At 42.0% G+C, this 23878-nt stretch overlaps 1 protein-coding gene across 12 annotated transcripts in view; it reads left to right on the top strand.

The window, feature by feature from the left end:
- Window positions 1–23878, top strand: part of MAP3K13 (mitogen-activated protein kinase kinase kinase 13) — a 170420-nt gene that overhangs the window by 139535 nt on the left and 7007 nt on the right. For all 12 annotated transcript variants that reach the window (XM_078453153.2, XM_078453154.2, XM_078453150.2 and 9 more), the window contains 7 exons: window positions 1632–1790; window positions 2490–2598; window positions 10422–10531; window positions 11497–11613; window positions 12306–12443; window positions 17650–18436; window positions 22807–22877. In XM_078453153.2, the coding sequence (XP_078309279.1) occupies window positions 1632–1790; window positions 2490–2598; window positions 10422–10531; window positions 11497–11613; window positions 12306–12443; window positions 17650–18436; window positions 22807–22877 (1491 nt within the window). The remainder of the gene's footprint in view (window positions 1–1631; window positions 1791–2489; window positions 2599–10421; window positions 10532–11496; window positions 11614–12305; window positions 12444–17649; window positions 18437–22806; window positions 22878–23878) is intronic.

Below are 23878 nucleotides of genomic sequence, written 5' to 3'. Positions count from 1 at the left end.
TATTAGACCTTTCCTCCTTCAACTCTTCTGCTTTCCCAAAATATTCTTTAGTGTCCCTCACTCCTGGCTGATTTCAGTCTCCTCTTATCTGAGGTACTAACCAGTGTAACGATGAATGTGTTAAGAAGGATTGAGAGATAATAGGGTGAATATGTATTTAGTAAATCATCAGTTTTGGAGACTTTCACAGAATGTGCTGAACTCTCTGGAAAATCGAAAATTTACTTCAAATAAGCATTTAGTATCAAAGTCTTTCTGAAATATATTATATAATTCTCAACTTCTTAAGTAAAATACATTAAACAAAGTTTACTTAGTCTTGGTGACTCAGACCATCACTGAATATATCAGTGATGTACTTTGCTGTAATACAGTTTATGTGCTTTAGAGCTATCTAAAGTATATAATAGGACTATTTGCCCTTTTAATAAACAGTCCCTATGAGCTATGCTTTTTTTTTTTTTTTTTTGGCCTTTTAAAATCTTTACCAGTTTTTCCTTTGAGATTATGAATCTTTACTATTAATAGTATATTTCCCTGTAGTTACTTTTCTTCCATTCTTAAAATTGGCTACTAATAACTTTTAGCCTTAAAAACAAAATAATAGCATATATTAAAATTACATGTAACACCAGAATAAGATAAAGTAGAAATGTGGGATCATTTGTAATTTGGGTAATTATTACCAACGCATCCTCCTTAGGGATTATACCGATTACATTCCCAACAGAAATGTATAAGTGTTTTCTCAGTCTCACCACCAAAATGTGTTAAATTTTTGGATTTTTGCCAACCGTCTAGGTAACAAATGGTATCTTGGGTGTGGCTTTAATGCACATTCCTCTCATAAGTTAGGTTGTTCATTTTTTCATATGTTCACAAACCATTTGTAATTCCTTATTTGTGAACTATTCTGATCCCTTGCTAAACTTTCTGATCTTTATTCTTATCAATTTATAAGTGTATTTTGTACACTAAGGAGATTAGCCTTTTGTGCATAGGAATTACAGATACTTTTCACCTTTGCTATTTTGTTTATGGTGTTCTTTCTCCATGCTAGATTTTTTTGAAAATGCTCTCCCCTTATGGCTTCTGGATTTCATAACTGGAAAGCCTTCACCACTGTAAGATTAGTAAAAAGAAAAAAAATTCTCATGTGTTCTTTCAGGATGTTTATGGCTTCATTTTTTCTTTTCACATTTGAATTTTTGATTCTTTGGGAATTTATCTTGATGTAAGATGAACTATAGATTTAATTTTTCCCCCAGTTGTCCCAATGGCATATATTGTGTAGTCTGTTTTCCCTCATTGGTTTGGGATGTCGCTTCTATCACATACTCAATCCCATATGTATTTGGCCTATTTATGGATCTTTATTACATTCACGGAGTCCGGCTGTCTATTCACGTGCCAGAGTTAATTATAAAAACCTTATAATATGTCTTAATATCTAGCAGCGTTGGTTACCCCTTACTGAATTTGTTTTTCAGAGTTTTTCTGTTTCTGTTCTTCTTATGGCAGTATTAGAATTTTGAAACTGGATATACTTTTGATTAAAAATGAATAGAGAACAAAAATACAAACCAGTCTTTCTGCCGTGTCTTTGGTACCTGTTCCTGGTACTACTGTAGGTCTTTTGGAGTGGTGCTTTGGGAGCTGCTGACAGGAGAGATCCCTTACAAAGATGTGGACTCTTCAGCCATCATTTGGGGTGTTGGAAGCAATAGCCTACACCTTCCAGTTCCTTCCACTTGCCCTGATGGATTCAAAATCCTTATGAAACAGACATGGTAAGAAATATATTTCTCCCAATATTCTCTTTTACCTTCTTCCTCAAAACCACATTTAAAATTTCTCTAAAACTTCAGGGAAGTCTCTAATATGGATTTGGAACAAATCAACTGGTTAAAGACTGGTGGACTTGGTTGGGGCGCCTGGGTGGCGCAGTCGGTTAAGCGTCCGACTTCAGCCAGGTCACGATCTCGCGGTCCGTGAGTTCGAGCCCCGCGTCAGGCTCTGGGCTGATGGCTCGGAGCCTGGAGCCTGTTTCCGATTCTGTGTCTCCCTCTCTCTCTGCCCCTCCCCCGTTCATGCTCTGTCTCTCTCTGTCCCAAAAATAAATAAAAAAGGTTGGAAAAAAAAAAAAAAAAAAAAAAAAAAAGACTGGTGGACTTGGAGTTATTTATAAATAATGAATTTGTTATATCCTGCTACAATAGGCCTTAATAAATGATAGCTATGGTAACTATTATTACTTTACTTGTCCTAAGGGACTATTATTATCAAACAGGTCACTGATCCTACAGATTTCCATTTTATTATTATAGGTTTCTCATAATTACATTTTCCTTTTGCTCCTCAGTGCATGAACACTGCCTGAGAAATAGCCAGGTGTGGAGCCAAAAATGTTTTTTATAAAGCAGAATAAAATCTTTATCCTCCTGGATCCAACTTCCGCAGTGCACAAGCTGTCTTTTTTTAACTTGTAGGCAGAGTAAACCTCGCAACCGGCCTTCTTTCCGACAGACGCTCATGCATTTAGACATCGCTTCTGCTGATGTTCTTGCCACCCCACAAGAAACCTACTTCAAGTCTCAGGTGAGTCTGGAAACTCTCTTCGAGTGTACTGAACACACAGACAGGGAGGTCTCGAAGAGAAAGAGTAACTCAGAACCATTCCGATTCTTGTAACAATGATACAGCCCTAGTCATTGTGAAGCAGTAATTATGATCCCTCACACAGAGGAAATTTTGGAGCTTTTTAAACACTTAAGATATATCATTATCTCATTTGAAAGGAACATGTATTGGAATGTCATCCTCATAGTGGTGAAACTGTTGAAGAGTAAAGAGGAATATATTTGAATTAGAATTACTGCTGACCAGGGGCGCCTGGGTGGCTCAGTCAGTTGAGTGTCCGACTTCGGCTCAGGTCATGATCTCGCGGTCTGTGGGTTCAAGCCCCGCGTCGGGCTCTGTGCTGACAGCTCAGAGCCTGGAGCCTGCTTTGGATTCTGTGTCTCCCTCTCTCTCTGCCCCTCCCCCACTCATGCTCTGTCACTCTCTCTCTGTCTCTCTGTCAAAAATAAACATTAAAAAAAAATTAAAAAAAAAAAAATTACTGCTGACCTTCATGAAAAGATTGCTTCCCTTGAAGGGGAAAAGCTAAAGTACAGAGGAGGGAAGTGAAATACCAGAGAGAGAGAGCCCATGATAGAATCAGGCCCAGAGAGAACCTTTCCTCTACCTTTATGTGTCACCCACGAGCACCAGATAAAATGTAATTTTTTAAATGTTTATTTATTTTTGAGACAGAGGGAGACAGAGCGCGAGTGGGGGAGGGGCAGAGAGAGAGGAAGACACAGAATCTGAAACAGGCTTCAGGCTCTGAGCTATCAGCACAGAGCCCGATGCGGGGCTCAAACCCAAGAACTGTGAGATCATGACCTGAGCCAGTCAGACGCTCAACTGACTGAGCCACCCAGGTGCCCCAGATAAAATGTAATTTAATGTATCTGTTAGCCTTTACTGTCTTACGGACCATTCCAGACTTATGGCTTAAAACAATAAGCTTTAGTTTAGCTTATGGTTCTGTGGGTCCGCAGTTTGGGTGGGCGGTTCTCCTGCCGGCTTCCACTGGGCTCACTCACGTATCTGTAGTCCATTGCTGGGTCCCCTGGGAGGCTGGCAGGTTCTCGGCAGCTTCATTCACAAGTGTGGTGATTGGCTGGCTGTCACCAAGAGCACCTCGGTTCTCTTCCACGTGGCCTCTTGTCCCTCGGCAGCCTAGCTTGGGCTTGTTCACAAGCTGTTATCAGGGTCACAAATTCGGTAAGACAGCAAGACCCAGGGCACAAGGGATTTTCAAGCCTAGGTGTGCACCATGCGTGCTAATGTCTCTTTGGTCAAAGCAAGTCACAGGCCAACCCCAGGATGAGAAGCAGACTTCACCTCTTGGCGAGGAAATCTGCCCTGGCACTCTGTGAGGGCATGGGTGCAGAGGGGGAACAATTTGTGACTGTTGAATAAAAATGCTGTAACGTCATAAGGATTTCATCTCTGCACTCACTTGCAGTATCACTTAAAAGAGTCATTCTCGGAGAAGACGTTTTATTAACAATTGGTATCTCATTCTACCCCTCATCTCCACCCATCTCCAGTGGGTGATGAGGGTACCTACCAGGAAAGTATGTGTTGAAAAGAGTACCGCACTGGGAGGGGCATCATCCCTACGAGTTCAACAAGCCTTCCAGTATGCTTTACGACCTGGCCCGACTCGAGGCTTGGAGTACCTGCTTCTCACATGTCTGATAAATGCAGACACTGCCCATCAGACATTAGGGGATACCTTAATAAAAATACAAGGTGGGGGTTTTTTTGTTTGTTTTTTTTTTTTTGTTTTGTTTTATCTCGGACCGCCTAAGGACTGATAAATCAGAGACTTTTATCTTGTTGCCCCAAGTTCCAACACACACTCTATGGTCCACAAACATAGCTCTCCTCACAACTGTGTCTTTAAATAGTCAGGATTGCCCCCACAGATCTGTAGTGTTTCTGAGGAATTATTATGTAAGCAAAGTGTTTGGTTTCAGAGAAAACGCAAGGATGTAGGGGGGTTGACTTTATCATATCATTTCCTATGTCCTTTGATGTGCATTCCAATAAACTCCCTTAGAACTTTCAAAAACCATGACCTCTCTATTCAAATACACATAAATAAGGGCCACTGGAAAAGAAATCTGCCCAATTTCTTTTTGTGTTAGTATTCCGAAAAAGACTTAGGCCCTTTCATGAAATGAAAGAGAGTAATAGTAAGTACTTTCTAGGGAGTCTTTCAGACTTTAGGATATGATTTCAATCACAGCTTTGCTTCCCTTACCATAAAAGTATATATACCAGAATTTGGAAAAGCAGTTTTTGGTGACAGTACTAACTCACAAGCCATTGAGACCGCATAACTGTATATACTTGGAAAACTTCAAATTCTAGGCAGATTTTACCTGAATGCTCCCAGAACGTCACTTATGAAGCCAGTGACACATTTTCTGAGTACCCACCCTATGCAAAGTACAATGTCATGCAACTAAGCACCCACATTTGGTATCTTTATTTGTACAAACTCACTTTTACGAGTAAAATTGAACTCAGAAAAGTTTCTTTGGGGAGCACCTTGGTGGCTCAGTCGGTTAAGGTCCAACTCTTGATTTCAGCTCAGGTCATGATCTCACAGTTCATGAGATCGAGCCCCACATCGGGCTCTGTGCTGACAGTGCAGACCCTGATTGGGATTCTCTGTCTCCCTCTTTCTCTGCCCCTTCTCTGCTCATGCTTTCTCTCTCTCTCTCTGTCTCTCTCAAAGTAAATAAATAAACATATTCTTGAAGGGAAGAAGTGGGGGAAGAAAGGAAAGGGAAAACATTACATTGGAAATCTTTTAATATTCATCAATTCTTCTACATTTTTCTCCCAACATGAAATTTTACCTCTCCTTAAATAGCCCCAAATCTGCTATCCTTGCTAGTTCCTAGAATTATTTCAGATACTTACAAGCTGATTTGTCTCTGGGTTTGAAATTCAGACTATCTCTGGCTACTGATAAAGTATTTATGAACTGAATTTATGTACTGAAGTACTCAGAAAAGCAACAGACTTGAGTCTAAGCCCTTGTCCTATGATCTTAGACAAGTTGCTAAATTTCTCTAAACCTCAGCTTACTCATCTAAACAATGAAGATAATCATCTTTTCTCTTCCTTATGGAGTTTTAGCTAGGATCAAATGAGAAGACAGAAATGCAACTGTATTGGAAACTAAAGAACTATCCGATTTAAGATGTTATTCATGGCCCACAAAGCTACGGAAATGAAGCTTCCTCCAGGTTGTTACATGCTGTCGAGCTCCTGAGACAGATAAGATGGCAGCTGGGGAACTCCTCTTCACGGTGCCTTGGTTTTATGCCATCCCAAAGGGGAAGAGCTGATTGTGCCCCTCGTACCTGAGGCTTCCCCTCCTCCTGCCTGCTGACAAAGCCCTGTCAGCATCAGTTATCAATCAGCAGTGGTTAGCCACAGGTCTCCACTTTCCACCAAAACTGTCAGGCAAGAGCACCGGCAAGAGCCCAGCTGACTTCTTTCTGAGAGAAATTGCTTTAGCTGTTGCTCAGCCTACACACGTATAAAGATGCAGCACACACAGAACAGATGAACGAAGCAACCAATTTCAGTACAGTATTCGATTCTGCCAAAGCCACTGCCTTGTTCCTAGACAATAACCCATTCCTCCCAGTAGGCAATTATTGTTCCTGGTATTCAACTGCATTTGATATCAGTCTTTAGGAAACATTTTATCGGGGGTCCCAGATCCCTGCTGCTAGATGGGCCATGTGCCCTGCTTCTAAGTTCTCCCACCACCCTCTGCTTTTTGTACCATCTGGTTCCCTCTTGAGTACCACTGCGACCACTCAAATTCAGGGGCTGGGAGTTGCATACACCAAGCTCATTATAGAGACAGACTGTGCTCCTCAAGAGTAATCTCATCACGGGGTGCCTGGCTGGCTCAGCTGGAACAGCATACAATACTTTATCTTGGGATCATGAGTTCGAGCCCCTCATGGAATGTAGAGATTACTTAAATAAATTTTTTAAACTTAAAAAAAAAAAAAAAGAGCTATTTCATGAGCAAGTAGGTACTTGGGCAGAGGCTGGGCACTTACTTACCTGGGAAGGCAGTAAAGGGGATTCATGTGCCAGTAAAGGGTTGTCCTTGATGACCTCTAAGTCTTTTCTGACTCAGAATCTATGGTTTCCAGCCACTTAGCCTCCTACGGTCCTGCTTCTCTCTTCCTTCAGCTAGGCTGGAGCTGGCTCAACTTCTTTTTTTCCTCTTTAAAATCTGTGGTAAAATACATATAATACAAAAATTGCCACTTTACCCATTTGGAAGTGTACAGTTCAGTGGCATTCATTAAATTCACAACATTGTGAAACTGTCACCACAATTTCCAAAAGTTTTCATCATCCCATTAAGCAATAACTTCCCATTCCCTCCTCCCCTCGCCCCTGGTAATCTCTGTTGTACTTTCTGTCTCTATGAATTTACATATTCAATCTACTGATTGAATAACTGGAAGGCTGGAGAAGACAAAAACCTTTTAAATGTTGTGACCTTTCCCAGGCCTTATCCGGGACATTAAAAGGATCCAGTTGGGGTGCCTGGGTGGCTCAGTTGGTTAAGTATCCAACTTCAGCTCAGGTCACTGTCTTGTGGTTCTTAAGTTCAAAGCCCCACGTCAGGCTCTCTGCTGTCAGCAGAGCCTGCTTTGGATTCTCTGTACCCCACCTCTCTCTCTGCCCTTGCCCTGCTTGTACTCTCTCTCTCTCTCAAAAATAAACATTTTTTTAAAAAGAATTAAAAAAATTTTTTAAAGGATCCCATTAATGGTAATAACCTAGGTGTCACTAGATTTTTCCCTTACCTGCTTATGCAAGAATACCTTGTGAAGCACCTCGTGTTCCCTCCCTTCACTGCCCCCCCCAGTGCATTTTGGGGGAATCCCCAGTAAAGAGTGGGGATCTCAGTAACTTCATACATTGTAACATCTGCTCTGCTTTCCACTGAATGGCCAGACACAGTAGTCTCCTGCCTAGTATCTGCTAGATATTACTTTATGGGTTAGCATTGTTTTCTGCCACAAGACCGTAGTCCCCAGCTGGCATCTATTGGGTGCTGCCGTATCTTTAAGGCACTGCCATCACCCACTGAGTGCTGCCATTTCCTGCTGTAACTGAAGCTTGGAATTCTCAAGATTCCAAAGCTGCATATTGTTCTATTTACACAATGACCTCTTCCTTTCTCTGGTGAGTTACACTTTGTTAAAGGTAACAGAGCAGTGCTGTTTATGGCCCAGTGTTTTACAGGCATTTTAATGAAACAATGGGAAATGCTTCTCCACTCTTATCGTGGCTTTGTTATAGGTCAGGTTCATGTAGGATTCCTCCTTCTCTCATGCCATATGTTCTCTCCGAGGCACCTCAGTCTTTACAAATTGGTTTCAGGCCTACCCACCTTCCATTTTTTCAGATATACCCAGACATGTCTGCACTGAAGATTAAGTGCAAATTGGAACTCCTATAATGTAAAGATTCTAAGCAAATGTGGTGAAAGTCCAAAATTAACATCTACCAGTAACACTATACCTGCTGGGAAAATATATGATTAATCAGTACTGGTGTTTTCCCATATATCTTGTTCCGTCTTCATAGGGAAGGGGGTACTTCTTTTTGGAAATCTCCTTTTTAATAGGTTCCAATCTTCAAAAGGGTTTATTTCCTCAAGAAATGGGAAAAAAAAAAAAAAAAAAAAAAAAAATCTAGTCTGTGACATCTGATTCCTGACCACCAGAGGGAGATGTTTCTTTTCCTGGTCCCTTCTTTTTAGGTATTGTACTAGGATCTACTGATATATTTTTGCACAAAAGAGGACACTTTAAGGCCCAGACCTGGCCAGCTCCCTTATCCTTTTTTGGTCTAACATCTCTTGATTGTCAATCTTAGGCTTCTTTTTTTTTTTTTTTTTTTTTTTTAATTTTTTTTTAGTGTTTATTTTTGAGAGAGAGAGAGAGAGAGAGAGAGAGACAGAGTGCAAGTGGGGGGAAGGGCAGAGAGAGAGAGGGAGACACAGAATCCAAAGCAGGCTCTAGGCTCAGAGCTGTCAGCACAGAGCCCAACGTGAGGCTCGAACTCATAAACCGTGAGATCATGACCTGACCTGACGTCAGACGCTTAACCAACTGAGCCACCCAGGCACCCCGATCTTAGGCTTCTTGAGGCTCAGATATTCTTTTTACTTCAGACTTTGATCTGATGATTGACAGAACAGCATTACTTTAGGAGCTCAACCAAACCTGCATTTATTGCTTAGATACTGTCAAAGACTGTTACCAAACAATGGGCAGTGCATTCTGGATCTGACTTTCTGATGACCTTGACTTTCTGATGACGTTGTTCGGCAGGTTTGGTGCCCAAAAGTCAGCTGACTGACAGAAATCTTTCTCCAATGGTCAGTCAACATATATAGAGAGATACAGGAAGGTCTAGCGTATTATAAATAGATTAGCAGGATGATCACTTTTTAAATATGTATGATATGATTTCCTCTAAAAACTAAATGAGAAATAGCAAATTTGGGGAGAAACCTTCTGGAATTTCACAATTACTTAAGCATAACTTCTTCCATGATCTAGAGAAATAATTTTAAACATGAATCTAAAAGTAATAGAATAGCTCCAGAGGAAGAATATGTAATTAGAGGCATTTAGTTATATGTCTAGCCTTTACTGGAAATTATCTTAGTCTCATTAGCTTCTTGGGGATTGTAGTTTATATGTAATTTGAGGAAATATCTCTTTTAGCTCTTTTCTAGAAATTGCCTGTAGACTATATTGCAGCAGAGGTTTTTCTATTCCCTAAAATTTAGATAAAATGGGCTTGGAATTCCATGCTCTGTGGAAAGTCCCGTGTCCTAACGCTTCTGTGAATTCCTGGGAAATTTATAATTTCCTGGTCCCTCTGGCTCTACCTTTCTAAAATTTTGGGGCCCCATCCCTGCCATCTTGTGGTTGTTTCTCTATCTTTGTCCTGTCATTGACCCAAACGTGAAGTTCAGCACCTTTCCTTGATGTCTAAAAAAACAAAAACACTCATCCAAAGTCAAGGTGAATGTCAGAGACTTTACTAACGGTTTAGGAAATTGGAAAGGGCTCACATTTTGAACAATTGAACTCACATATTAGACATTTATCCCCATTCTAAAAATTTTGTCCAACTATTAAATAGTTTAGCCATACTCTTTCTCCTTTCCTGTTCTTTCCCTCACACCCAAATTCCTGTATAATTTCCTATATTTTTATTCCCAACTCCTGTTGTTCCTTCCCCTTGGGTCTTCTACCAATATTTTTTCAAGGTATTTTCATAAACAGAACCTAAGAGGACTTCTGGAGCCAATTGTAAACATCATCATATTCTCACTAGCATATACTTATACAGAGGGTTATCAGAGCCTTTCTTTCTAACCAGGTCACCTCAGCCACCATCTTCACTTAAAACTGAGCTCTTATTCCAGGGGTGATGGCTAGTATGCCAGCTGTGATATTTCTGGTGGCCAGTATTACAAGAAAACTGGAAAAAGAGACAGCATCACATGTTGGACTAAATACAGAAAATAAGGTCATGGTGTGTGGGGTGGGGGGTGCAGATAGCAGAGCATGAGGTATTTTGCTGTAATCAACTAATAGTTATTGAACATTTATTTGTTAAGTCTCTTCAGTAAAAGCATTCAGGGAAAAAAAATCTTGCACATGACCCCATGGTTCTATCAGGGATTAACACTCCTAGACTATTAACAAAGTCTAATTTGTCCTACCCAGGCTGAATGGAGAGAAGAGGTGAAAAAACACTTTGAGAAGATCAAAAGTGAGGGAACCTGTATACACCGATTAGATGAAGAACTGATTCGGAGGCGCAGAGAAGAGCTCAGGTCTGCCGCTCTGTCCTTCCCATCTCTTCTTGTCCCTAGATCTTCAGATACTGGCAGGAACTCTCCTTGTGAATCACCATTTTGCCTCGTACACACCTTTCACCTGTGCTACTTACTGTTAATTCTCTTTAAAAGTTAGCTGTCCTTTATACTGCTGTTCTGTCTTCTCCCTGCAATCTTGTTATCCTCCTTTATTATATCTCTGCAGCAAACACTCTTGGAGCAATGCTCTTTCTTCATTCAGTGCCTGTCCTAGGTGACCTGGAAGGCAGCACTTTATAAGACATAGCGCCTGGTCTCAAGGTGCTTATGATCAATGAAGAGGTACAAGACACAATCATAGATAGCCACTGTATTAGGCAAGATCTGTACCACAGATAAGTGCAAGGTCATGGGGTCAGCCTTGATTGCATATTCCCATTAACATATAGTATTCTTATTAAGATACCGTCAACACTGCACAAAGGCTACAAATTATACACAAATCACATTCAGATTTTATCTGTGGCCCTCCTGGCTATTCTGTATAGCTCGATGTGACCCCTAAGGATAAACCAAGTGAAAGCTTGGGTTTCCCATCCCCCACTCCAACTTGTCAGAGTCATTACATCAAAAAGGGCATCCTTAAATTTAGATGACACTCAGACCAATGCTTTTTTTTTTAATGTTTATTTTTGAGAGAGAGACAGAGTGCGAGCCAGGAAGGGGCAGAGAGAGAGGGAGACACAGAATCTGAAGCAGGCTCCAGACTCCGAGCTGTCAGCGCAGAGCCCAACACAGGGCTCAAACCTGTGAACCGCAAGATCATGACCTGAGCTGAAGTCAGATGCCTAACCAACTAAGCCACTCAGGCGCCCCACACCCATGTTTTTGAGATAAACCATCCTGGTTCTTATTTCATTAGTGTGATTCTTTGTTCTCCCCCAAGGTAGCCAGCTTTGCTGATGCTGTATTTTCTTTGATAGGCATGCTTTGGATATTCGTGAACACTATGAGAGAAAACTTGAGCGGGCTAATAATTTATACATGGAACTGAGTGCCATCATGCTGCAGCTGGAAATGCGGGAGAAGGAGCTCATTAAGTATGTATCCAGACTTCTGTCTGTCCTTACTGAGTTGGGTCTACCAATCAGCAGAAATGTACTGCTCCTCCACACTGCTACTACTCAAAACTAAAAATAGCAAATACTTTATTCAATTACCCAACATTCCCTAAGGGACGTGCTGTGTGCAGGTCTCTTCCCCTGAAGAAGTTTCAGTTGGGTGGAGCTGCTGCAGAGCTCGTCGTAGAGAAATGGGCACTTGATAGCCATTTGCAACTTCACCCTATTGAATGACCCCAAGAAAGAGTCCTCCTTTCTAGAAAAGCTTGGTGTGGATGAGTGGGAGCTTTTTGCCCCCCCCAGGGAAGTAAGGTGGCTGATGAAAGTGGTTTAAGGTATTCTTGACAAGGGCAAGAAAACCCGCTGGTCCTGACCAAAACAGCAACCGAAAATAAGTAGGTCATCTACCATCACATTGTGTCTCCCATGAGGTGTGTTGGGGGAGGGAAGGTCAGCCCCTGAGTCCACCTGAGAGTAGAAGAGCACAGTTAAGTCACATTAGTTGAATTTCATATCTTTTCTCCCCTTTTTAACCTGAATAGTAACCTTGTAATTCAAAGAGCATATATCTGTTAAGTGTGCCCGGCATCTGTGAGTGGAATTAGCCTGTGAAAACATTCTGCCCATCTGTCTGCAGTGACTGAGATGTGGCTTTTCCTTTCGTTCTGCAGGCGTGAGCAAGCAGTAGAAAAGAAGTACCCTGGAACTTACAAACGACACCCCGTCCGTCCAATAATCCACCCCAACGCCATGGAGAAACTCATGAAGAGGAAAGGTGCGCCTCATAAATCAGGGATGCAGACCAAACGGTGAGACACTGTCCCAACCTGGTATTCAGAGAAATGGGAAAATATCTCCCTAAAAATACATTATCACATCATGGTTGGTGTGTCCACTCCGTAGCTCATCATTGGCACGCTTGGCTCTAGATAAAACAGGATGGGAAAGTGAGAGAATGCGTCACAAACTCTAGGAGTCTAGTTTTTACTGTCTGAGGACAGAGATGTTTATTGACTTAGCATGGAATAGTGAAAAGAAAAAGCACTGGGGGCCAGACAGACCTAGATTCAAATCCCAGCTCTGCCTCTGATAAACTGCATGATGTGGGTCATGTCACTTGACCTCTGTCAACCCCATAGGTAAAATGGTATAACGATCACACATGAGATTTCTTTTTCTTTTTTTGACCCGTAGCACACAGAATTGGGTTCATCATAATTCTTGTTTTATGCAACATTGGTCCATGTATGTCCCACTTTTATTTATTCATTGAGTTCTTTTTAATAATGTAGTAAGTGTCTATAAATCTACCACCAAAAACAAAAGGAGGGGCTTTGATAATTACCTATACCAAACCGTGTGGGTCCGGTCATTTCTACTCCTGCATGGGACTTCTGTGAAGTTTAAAAAGATAAATGTGAAGAGTGCCTGGGTACCTCAGTCAGATAAGCGTCCGACTTCGGCTCAGGCCATGATCTCATGGTCTGTGAGTTTGAGCCCCACGTCGGGCTCTGTGCTGACGGCTCAGAGCCTGGAGCTTGCTTTGGATTCTGTATCTCCTTTGCTCTCTGCCCCTCCCCACTCACACTCTATTTCTCAAAAATGAATAAATGTTAAAAAAAATTTTTAAGATAAAATTATAAACCATAGGTACTAAAAATTAGTTTTTGAATAATTTTTTAAAAGATTGCCCTTTCCACTGATTACAGCACATTTTCCTTGTATTAGTTTAATCTTAGAATGCTCTTCTAGTCAGTTGTTTTATTATCAGGCTCTGCTAGATCTCCATTCCTCCCAAATAATGGAGAGTGGACTCTGTTCCAGCCAAGTAATGTAGAGGAGAGAAATGTCCCTAAACCTGGCGTATAGTCCCAATGGTGAGACTTGAGAACAATGCAGTAAGGATCAAAGTAAGGACAAAATTAAAACCAAAAATGTATTTTAAGGCTTTAAGAATGGTGGCCATTCTACCATAGCATGACTAATAGAAATCTAAACTACTAAGGAGTAACTACATGGATTAATTCCAATTTTGCCTTTACTTACCACCCCTGACCACCTTCTAGTCAGTTCTGAGAAACTGTTTGCAGATGGCACCTGGCAAAACCTCTGCAGATCCCAACACCTCTTTGTTTTGCTGTATTAATCAGGGACAGAGTTCACCTTCTGGCTCCTCCCTCCATTCTGCTACAGATAAAACTAAGAGCTTTGGAGGAGAAAATAGTATGAGCTCACGTTTACTTTTAATTTTGGCTATGAGGAATATGTTTGGAAGAGTTTGCCATCATCAGCAGATGCTTAGTCTCCAAGCTAACTGAACTCATCCAGGAAGGCAACCTGGAACAGGTATTTGAGCTGCAAAGAGTTCTACTTGCCCCTGGAGGATTTCAGTTTCAGATTATTTGGACAATCCAATGATTAAGTTAGAAGCCCAGTGACCCTTGAGGAGATCAGGGAGGAAAAACCATCCACCATCTATGGTGTGTCAGTCTGGGTTCAGTTGGGGATTAAAAAGAAGAGAATCAGAGTTCAAGTATGGATCCACTAAGCCTATCACAAGTAAGTATAATCCAGTACAATAGTCCAAACACCTCAAAATAAAGAGAAGCTTGGAATGGGGAAGAGCTATTCCTTAGTGTCAAAAGACGGGGGTTTGAGTTATCAGTCCTGGCATTTAACCTATTTTGTGATGGATACAAGCCAATTAACCTCTAGGATCCCTCAGTGCCATTATCTGTAAAATGAATATTGGAAAATGAATCATAGGAAACAAGTGTCTTATACATTATAAAGTGCTTTGTAAATGGTGAAGTGCTGTATCATTGTTATTCTGTGATGTTTGTACTGCTAGGTTCAATAAAAGCAGGCTTCACCTGACTTAGGACACTTATTAATTTTTTTTAACGTTTACTTATTATTGAGAGGCAGAGAGAGACACAGTGTGAGCAGGGGAGGGGTAGAGAGAGAGGGAGACACAGAATCTGAAGCAGGCTCCAGGCTCTGAGCTATTAGCACAGAGCCCGACACGGGGCTCAAACTCACAAACTGTGAGATCATGACCTGAGCCGAAGCTGGTCACCTAACCAACTGAGCCACCCAGTGCCCCGGGACACTTCTACCTCAGCTCTCTTTTAGGTCCCACCCTGGCCAATCACTGTGTAAGTAGATACCCATAACTGGGCCTTGGATGGCTCTCTTGCCTCAGTAAAAGCCCCAGGACCTCCTCAATTCACATACTTTCTCTGGCACAATTTGGCCAGGTGACTACAGAACCATGAATCTGAGGCAGGAAGACGCTTATAGCAGCACAATACCCTGCCCACATTATTATATACCAGTGTTACCTGGAACTTCTGTTCTAAGATGAGCCTTGAACCGTCCTCCTGAGAAAGAAGAAAAACCCATCTCCTACAACCTGATACCTACTAATTTCCGGTGAGCCCTAGCTATTCAAATGCAGTCCTCAGTTCAGCATCATCTGAGAGTGTGTTAGCTCTTGGGGCGCCTGGGTGGCTCAGTCGGTTGAGCATCCAACTCCTGATTTCTCAGCTCAGGTCATGATCTCACAGTTCATGGATCGAGCCCCGTGTCATGCTCTGCACTGTCAGCACAGAGCCTACTTGGGATTCGCTCTTTGCCTCTCTCTCTCAGCCCTCCCCTGCTCGTGTGCTCACATTATTAGAAATGCAGACTCTTAGGCCCCAGACCTGACCTATTCAACCATTTTAATAAGCCCCAAGTGATTTGTAGGTACCTTTAATCTCTGATAAGCCAGACTGGAAATTAGGAGAAACTTCTTGTCTGGATTTTGCCAGTAATGCACTGTGAGACCATGAGACACTTGGGCTTTGGATTCCTCCTCACATAAGGTGAAGACGGGACTGTATCTGTGGTTTTCAAGCAATGTCTGAGACACCCCTGGGCCCGCATAGAGGTGTCAGGGATTACTGCAGAAGTAGAGAAGATGAGGAGGGGGAGCCCTGGGAGGGGGTTCTACTCTGCCACCCCTCTTCAACTGTTCCACTATATCTGGCGGGGTAGGGCGGGGCGGGAGATATACTTGACATAAAACATCATATTAGTTTCAAGTGTACAATGTAACAATTCAATAAACATGTATATATTTTGAAATAATTATCACAGAACTCTAGTTATGTGATCCATTCATCTGCATAAATAATTCAGCATAAATAATTACATTTTGGGGGCACATGAGTGACTCAATCAGTTAAGTGTCTGACTTCGGCTCGGGTCGTGATCTCACAGTTTGTGGGTTCGAGTCCCGCATAGGGCTCTGTGCTGACAGCTCAGAGCCTGAAGCCTGCTTCGGATTCTGTGTCTTCCTCTCTCTCTGCCCCTCCTCCACTTGCACTGTGTGTGTGTGTGTGTCTCTCTCAAAAATAAACATTAAAAAAATTTTTTTTTAAATAAATAAATACATTTTTTTCTTGTGATAATAACTTTCAAGACCTCTTAGAGACTTTCAAATATGCAATATTTGAAACAGCTGACGATTGAACAACATGGTTTCCAACAGATGCACTTATATGTGAATGTTTTGCAGCACAGTCCGGTATATGTATTTTCTCTTATGATTTTCTTAACATTTTCTTTTCCCTAGCTCACTTTAAAAATACAGTATATAATACATATAATATACAACATATGTATGAATCCACTATTTATCTTATCAGTAAGACATCTGGTCAACAGCAGGCTATTATTAAGTTTTCTGGAGTCAAAAGTTATGCTTGGATTTTTGACCGTGCCTGTTATTCAAAGATCAACTGTATCATTAACTATAGTCTCCATGCTGTACATTACATCCACAGGACTTATATATTTTATAACCAGAAGTTTGTACCTTTTGGATGCTCTTCACCCATTTCACCCATCTTCTCCTACTCCCCATATCTGGAAACCACCAGTCTGTTCTCTTACTATATCTATTTTATATACTGAATTTTTCATAATTCATTTAAGAAAAAGATTCTGTTGTTTAAAAAAAGTTTGGGTCTTCCTGCTCTGTAATTTGCTGATTTGTGTCTATCTGGTCCCAAAGAAGGAAGGATGTAGTGGTCCTACCTGATATCCTCAAGTCTCTGCCCATACCCATTCATCAATCAGAAACCAGCTATTGTTTACCTGTGCACCCTGGAATCAGTGTGTGTGAGGTTTACCTTCAAGCTCTGGCTTCCTCTTGCACATGACCTACATGACCAGCCCAGACAGCACTTGAAAACAGGACTGTGAGAGGACCTCCTCCCGTAAGGAGCCAGGACAATGCCAGGTCACTCCTCGCTGGCCCTTCTCTTGCTGGGTCTGTTCAACCTCCTAGGCTCCGTACTGTTTCCCCTTCCTCTGGCTCCACCCCTTTCTCAGTCTTCCTTAAACATTTTTGAGTACTGAGTGTGAGCAGGGCTCCCTGCTAATGCCCCTCCCATACAGAGATGGATGGACATAGTCCCAGACCCAGGAGACCATGTCTAAACCAAGATCCTTAAGCTTAGCCTCTTGCCTAATTAATCTGAGGTTTCCTTCTCTTGTATCAGACCCCTGTGATTTGTGATCTTTTGTGGGATCTATCTAGATCCATCATCAGACAGATTTCTGATCATGGGCAAACCCATGCCTATGCTTTGGCATATTGACACCAGGCTGATAGATGAGATTATAAGGAAGAGATTAAGAAGCCTATAGGGTAGAATTAGAATTTAAAGGGATTGAGCACCTTAGCTAGTGAGGCACAGAATAATATCCAAAAGGAATAAAGGAAATCCTCTATGGGTGAACATCTAAGTTGCTTCTAATTTTCTGGTGTTTTAAACTATGGTATAACATAACATCTTCAGACACACATCTTCATGCACATCTGTTGTCTCCACTGGATAAATCCCTGCCTACGTGACTGCTGTATCACAGGGTGTGTGTGTATCTTAAGGTTTGGGTTACATTTCCCCTAACTTGAATGTGTATTTTCATACGTTTAAAACTCAACCTTTTGTTTTCTCCCAGGCCAGATCTGTTGAGATCTGAAGGTATCCCCAGTATGGAGGTGGCTCCCGCCGCGTCCCCTTTGTCTGGAAGTCCCAAAATGTCCACCTCAAGCAGCAAGAGCCGATATCGGAGCAAACCCCGCCACCGCCGAGGGAATAGCAGAGGCAGCCATAGTGACTTTGCAGCAATCTTGAAAAACCAGCCAGTGCAAGAAAATTCACCCCATCCCACTTATGTACACCAAGCTCAATCCCAGTACCCTTCTTCCCATCACCATAATCCTCTGCAGCAGCAATACCAACAATGCCCTCCTGCCGTGCCTCAGAGTCACCATCCCAGACTCAACATGCACGGACAGGACATTGCAACCTGCGCCAACAACCTGAGGTATTTTGGCCCAGCAGCAGCCCTGCGGAGCCCACTCAGCAACCATGCTCAAAGACAGATGCCTGGCTCTAGCCCTGACCTCATCTCCACAGCCATGGCGGCAGATTGCTGGAGAAGTTCTGAGCCTGACGAGGGCCCAGCTGGCCCCTGGGGCTGTTGTCAGGCTGACCCTTATGACCCCTGCCTCCAGTGCAGGCCAGAACGGTGTGGTTCTTTAGACATACCCTCTGCTGAGCCAGTGGGGAGGAGACCCGACCTTTTCAAGTCACCAGCACACAATCCCCTCTCGGAAAATGCCCAGGGTTCTGAGAAAATGGAAGAAAATGAATTCAAAGGCTGTAGGTCTGCATCATCCCTTGGCATCCCTCATCACGTCACCCCCCCAGTGCTACCTCGAAACACAAGGCCCCTGCAAAAGGTAAGCCGTAATGACAACAGCAGTGTGTGCCACGGCCTTCATGGAATGTTAGAGCCTGTCGTGTGGTGCATATTGGAAAACATGTGTAACACGTGTCCGTTTTGTAAAAGGATGAGATGGCAGAAGCATAAACAGAAGGGTTTTTTTTAGCTTAGATGCTCTCTTGCCACACTGCTTAAGTGATAGAGAGAATACACTTTGGGAACTACTGACCCCAGAGGACTGGTTCAAATATATATAAGTTATAGATAGATAACCAGGGATAATAGATAATAGATAATAGATAATAGATAATAGATAATAGATAATAGATAACCAGGGATCTGTAATCAAAACTAGAACTACCCTAGCCTAGTCATGATGGATGTTGCAAGAAGGAAGGGTCCCATTATAAAACAAGTTTGAAAAACAGTATTCTCTGTCCTCTCTTGGAGATTCCTTGTGCACATCAGCAAATCCTAGGCTTTAAAAAAATCATACAGGGGCGTCTGAGTGGCTCAGTCGGTTAAGCATTGGGCTTCAGCTCAGGTCATGATCTCACAGTTCAGCTGTTTGAACACCACATCCGGTGAGCTCCAGCCCCGCTTTGGGTGAGCATGTGTCCCACTTCGGGTAAGCTGGAACCCTGCATCAGCTGAACCCTGCTTCTCTCTCTCACCCTCTTCTTCCTCCCTCTCTGCCCCTCATGGAATTCTTTCTCTCTCCCTCTCTCTCTGCCCCTCATTCACTTGTACCCTCTCTCTGGAAAAAAAAAAAAAAATCATACTGTACCTTGTTTAATCCAGCATTTTCCTCACCTAGTTGGCCATAATGGCTTTAAAAATAACATCTATTAATATCCCATGGAACTAGCCTTCTTCATAATATATTTTGGAGGAGTGTTTGCCTGGCTCAGTTGGTAGAGCATGTATGTGACTCTTGAACTTAGGGTCATGAGTTCAAGTCCCACGTTAGTTGTGGAGCCTACTTAAGAAAAAATAAAATATTAAGAAAAACAGTATATTTTGGAAAGCCCTGCCTTTATTAATAACCATCATGACCCAGCGAGTTCTTTGTCATTCAAACCTGTTCTTCTCCTCCTTACCCACTAGATGCCTAGGGTTTATTAGCTTGGAGGCAGTCTACCATAGTGGTTAACAGCATGAGCCTGGGAGCCAGAGAGAAATGAGTTCAAAGCAAGGCTCTTACATTTAGAACCTCTATGCTGCCCTTGTCTATAAATGGGGCAAATACTGGCCCCTGCCTCACTGGCTGATGTGGATTAAATGGGTTAATACATATAAAGCATTTTGAACAGGGCCTGGAACATAACAATCTTCCAAAAATGTTAGCTCATTTTGCTAATGAGTTAAAAATAAGATTATGTATGAAAAGTATTTAGCACAGGGCAGATACCCACTCAGTCCTTCAGTAATGCTTCACTTCAGCAACATTCAGCAGGAGCTCAGGTGAAGGAATGAAAGGGTCTAAAATGTAAATGAGCTTGTTTTGGTCAACTAGACATTTAAAAGAAGTTGACATATAATTCAGAATGACTAGAATCAGGGATGCCTGGGTGGCTCAGTTGGTTAAGCATCTGACTTCAGCTCAGGTCATGATCTCACAGTTTGTGGGTTCGAGCCCCATGTCAGGCTCTATGCTGACAACATGAAGCCTGGAAGCCTGGAGACTGCTTCAGATTCTGTCATCCCCTTTTTTTCTGCCCCTCCCCCACGCCCACTCTGTGTGTGTGTGTGTCTCTCTCTCAAAAATAAGTAAACATTAAATAAAAAAAGAATGACTAGCATCAAGAAGATAAGAAATAACAAGTTGGAGAGGATGTGGAAAAAAGGGAACTCATGTGCAGTGTTGGTGGGAATGTCAACTCGTGCAGCCACTATGATAAACAGTATGGAGATTCCTCAAAATATTAAAAATAGAACCACCCTATGACCTAGTAACTTCACTTCTGGGTATTTACCCAAAGAAAACGAAAGCACTAATTAGAAAAAATATGTGCACCCTTGTGTTTATTGCAGTATTGTTTACAATGGCCAAGATACGGAAATAACCTGAGTGTCCATCAATGGATGAATGGATAAAGAAGATATGGTGTGTGTGTGTGTGTGTGTGCACTTATACACACACACACACACATACACACTTACATACATACATATATTCATACATACATACAATGGGATATACTCAGACATAAAAAAAGAATGAAATCTTGCCATTTGTGACAACATGGATGGACCTAAAGGGTATTATGCTAAGTGAAATAAGTCAGACATAAAGAGACAGATACCATATCATTCACTTATGTGTGGAATCTAAAAAACAAAACAAATGAACAAAGAAGAAATAGATTCATAAATGTGGAGAACTAGTGGTTGCCAAAGGGGTGGGGGTGGGGGAATGGGTGAAATAGGTAAAGGGGTTTAAGAGGTTCGGACTTCCAGTTATAAAATAAATAGGTCACAAGGGATGAAGAGTAAAGCATAGGAAATATAGTCAATAATACTGTAATAACTTTGTAAGGTGACCTATGATAACTATACTTGTTTTGGCAAGCATAGCATAATATATGCACTTGTTGAATCACTATGTTACACACCTGGAACTTATATAAAAATTAATTACACTTCAATTTTTAAAAAAAGAAGTTGAAGCTGAGGGCTACTATCTCAGAACTGTATTTCTTCTCCCGAGTGCTTCTCCCGAGTGACTAAGCATTCCCAGAGATTAAGTTGTGTTTTGGGTGCTCTTACTCCCTATATGGCCAGTAACATGTATTTTTTTCAGTAACAACTTTATTGAGATATAATTTACATACCATAAAGCTCTCCTATTAAGTGTACAACTCAGTGCTTTTATTCATAGCTATGCAGTCACCACCACAACCAATTTTAGAATATTTTCATCATCCCACAAACAAACCCCGCACCCTTTAGCAGTCACCCCAGTCCCCTCCTAAGTAACATGTATCTTTGAGCCATTCTGATGCCATTTTGATGCATTCTTTGGGCCCACGGGCCAGGAAACACACACCCCATACATTTGGCCTCCCTGGAACAGCACTCCCACAGGACAGTTCAACTTCTCTCGACCGGGATACACTTCCGAGGTATGCCTAGGGTAAATGCTCATCTCGGCAGTCAGTATAACCCCATGCCTGTCTTTACTACTCAAAAAGGCATATCAGAATACAAATTGGTAAGAGTGATGGATATTAAAACTGACTTTAAGGGGCACCTGGGTGGCTCTGTTGGTTAAGCGTCCGACTTCAGCTCAGGTCATGATCTCACAGTCTGTGAGTTCGAGCCCCACATCAGGCTCTGTGCTGACAGCTCAGAGCCTGGAGCCTGCTTCAGATTCTGTGTCTCCCTCTCTCTCTTCCCCTTCCCCGCTTATGCTCTGTCACTCTCTGTCTCCAAAATAAATAAAAACATTTTTAAAAAAATTTTAAAAAACCTTGACTTTAAAAGTAAATTATCCTCAAACTTTGGTACGATTACTTGGGCCCAGTTACCCACCTCGCAAGGGGTGATAGTAATCCAGTGCATCATGATTCTGTGGGTAAGGACAGCTGATTTTAAGTGTGACTGTTCTTATGTCCTCAAAGAGAAATGGACTCTTCCTGTGAAGGAAGATCATCTTCTCAGGACACTTACCCAGACTTCCAGATGAACCTCAGAGCCCTAGCAATCACAAGGCCTCAGATGTCCCAAGCAGAACTCCTTTATCCTGGCCAACATGCGGGCTCAATAATGTACTGAGCACCTGTTTAGTGCAGTGTATGCAGTGTGGTATTCATGGTGGAATGAGAAATCCAATACAAGATATGGCCTGACCCTCAAATAATGTATGCCTTAGTAGTGCAAATGATACAAGCATAGTAACTATAATATTAGTGAAAAGGTGACTGGTGACATAAAAGGGGGAAAGTAGTTGTTAGGTTTTGAAGAATTGAAAGATCACTTCTTGGTGGAGTCCCTGTGTCAGGGCCTGGAACCATGAATAACAATAATTATAAGGCTGCCGCCAAATCCAGACCTTGTCTCTAGTTTCCCCTCCTCATCGCTCACCTTGGACAGTCTCATGGAGTCCTCACCTACCTGAGGGCAAGGCTCACATTTACTCAGGTCTGTGTGTCTTCCAGCAAAGAGCACAGACCCAGTCATCATGGACACTGAGGAAAAGTTGCTGAATGAATAAATATATGTTTATATATGTTTAAAGATGACATTCAGCAAACTACTATTCAATGCCTTTTTATTATAATTAAATCTTTTATATGGAGTGTGTGTGTGTATGTGTGTATGAGAGAGAGAGAGAGAGAGAGACAGAGACAGATTGAGGTAAAACTCTCCCCTTGTTCTCCTCAGAGTGGAGATGACTCCTCAGAAGAAGAAGAAGGGGAAGTAGATAGTGAAGTTGAATTTCCACGAAGACAGAGGTAAAACCAATAAACACCTGTGACTGCTTTCATTGTAATGGGGAAAATCCTGAGTTTGCCATACCTCCTGTTCAGTCACAGATCACCTTCGAACAACCACCTGGTAGGGAGATTTGAACTCACAATTCTTCCTTTCCCATTGCCACATTTTGGCGGATGGCTATGCACAGCAGATTCTAGTTCATCAGAATTCATTTCTTAGGAACTTCAAGATGAGGAGTATAAATATGGATTCAATGTGCATTTGAGAATGTAGTGGGAATTTTATGAGAGATGGCCATGCTGTTTTGTGGATAATATCATTCGTTTCTGGTGTACCTCCTTTTATTAGTCTCTTGGGCTGCTATAACAAAATACCACAGGCTGGGTGGCTTAAACAATGGGAATTTATCTTTCACGGTTCTGGAGGCTGGGAAGTCCCAGATCAAGGTTCCTGGTGAGGACTCTCTTCCTAGCTTGCAGACAGCAGCCTTATTGCTGTGTCCTTACAGGGTTGAGGTGGGGGAGTATGGGACAGAGAAGGTGGAGAAGGGAATGAAGGGAAGGGAAAATATCTTCCTCTTATAAGATCACAGTCCCGTGGGATTTTGGACCTGCACTTATGATCTCATTTAACCTTAATTATCTCCTAGGAGCCTATCTCCAGATTCAGTCACACTGGGGTAGGGCTTCAATATACTAATTGGGGTGGAGGTGGGAGGGAACACAGTTCAGTCCATAGCACTCTCCATGCCTTGGATTTTATGCCTCAAGTTAAGTATAATTAATTAGGTTGAGTCCTCTTTCAACCCAGCCTTAAAAATAGCTTCGTGCTTAGCCAGAAATAGTCATTGTAAATTAAAGAAGTACTACATCCCCCTACTTCTAGAAAAGAGCTGCCCTTATGTAGGAGTGGGGAAGGTAGTTTTCCTCCAAGAAAGCCTTTTCTGCAATTAGGCATTCTGTTCTTGAAGAATATGGCTCTAAGAATCTGCCAGAAAGGTTTGTGTACCTGCCCAGAA

This window comes from Panthera onca, chromosome C2, assembly GCF_046562875.1.
Source record: "Panthera onca isolate mPanOnc1 chromosome C2, mPanOnc1 haplotype 2, whole genome shotgun sequence".
NCBI classification, from domain to species: Eukaryota; Metazoa; Chordata; class Mammalia; order Carnivora; family Felidae; genus Panthera; species Panthera onca.
This window is presented reverse-complemented; position numbering and strand designations above follow the sequence as displayed.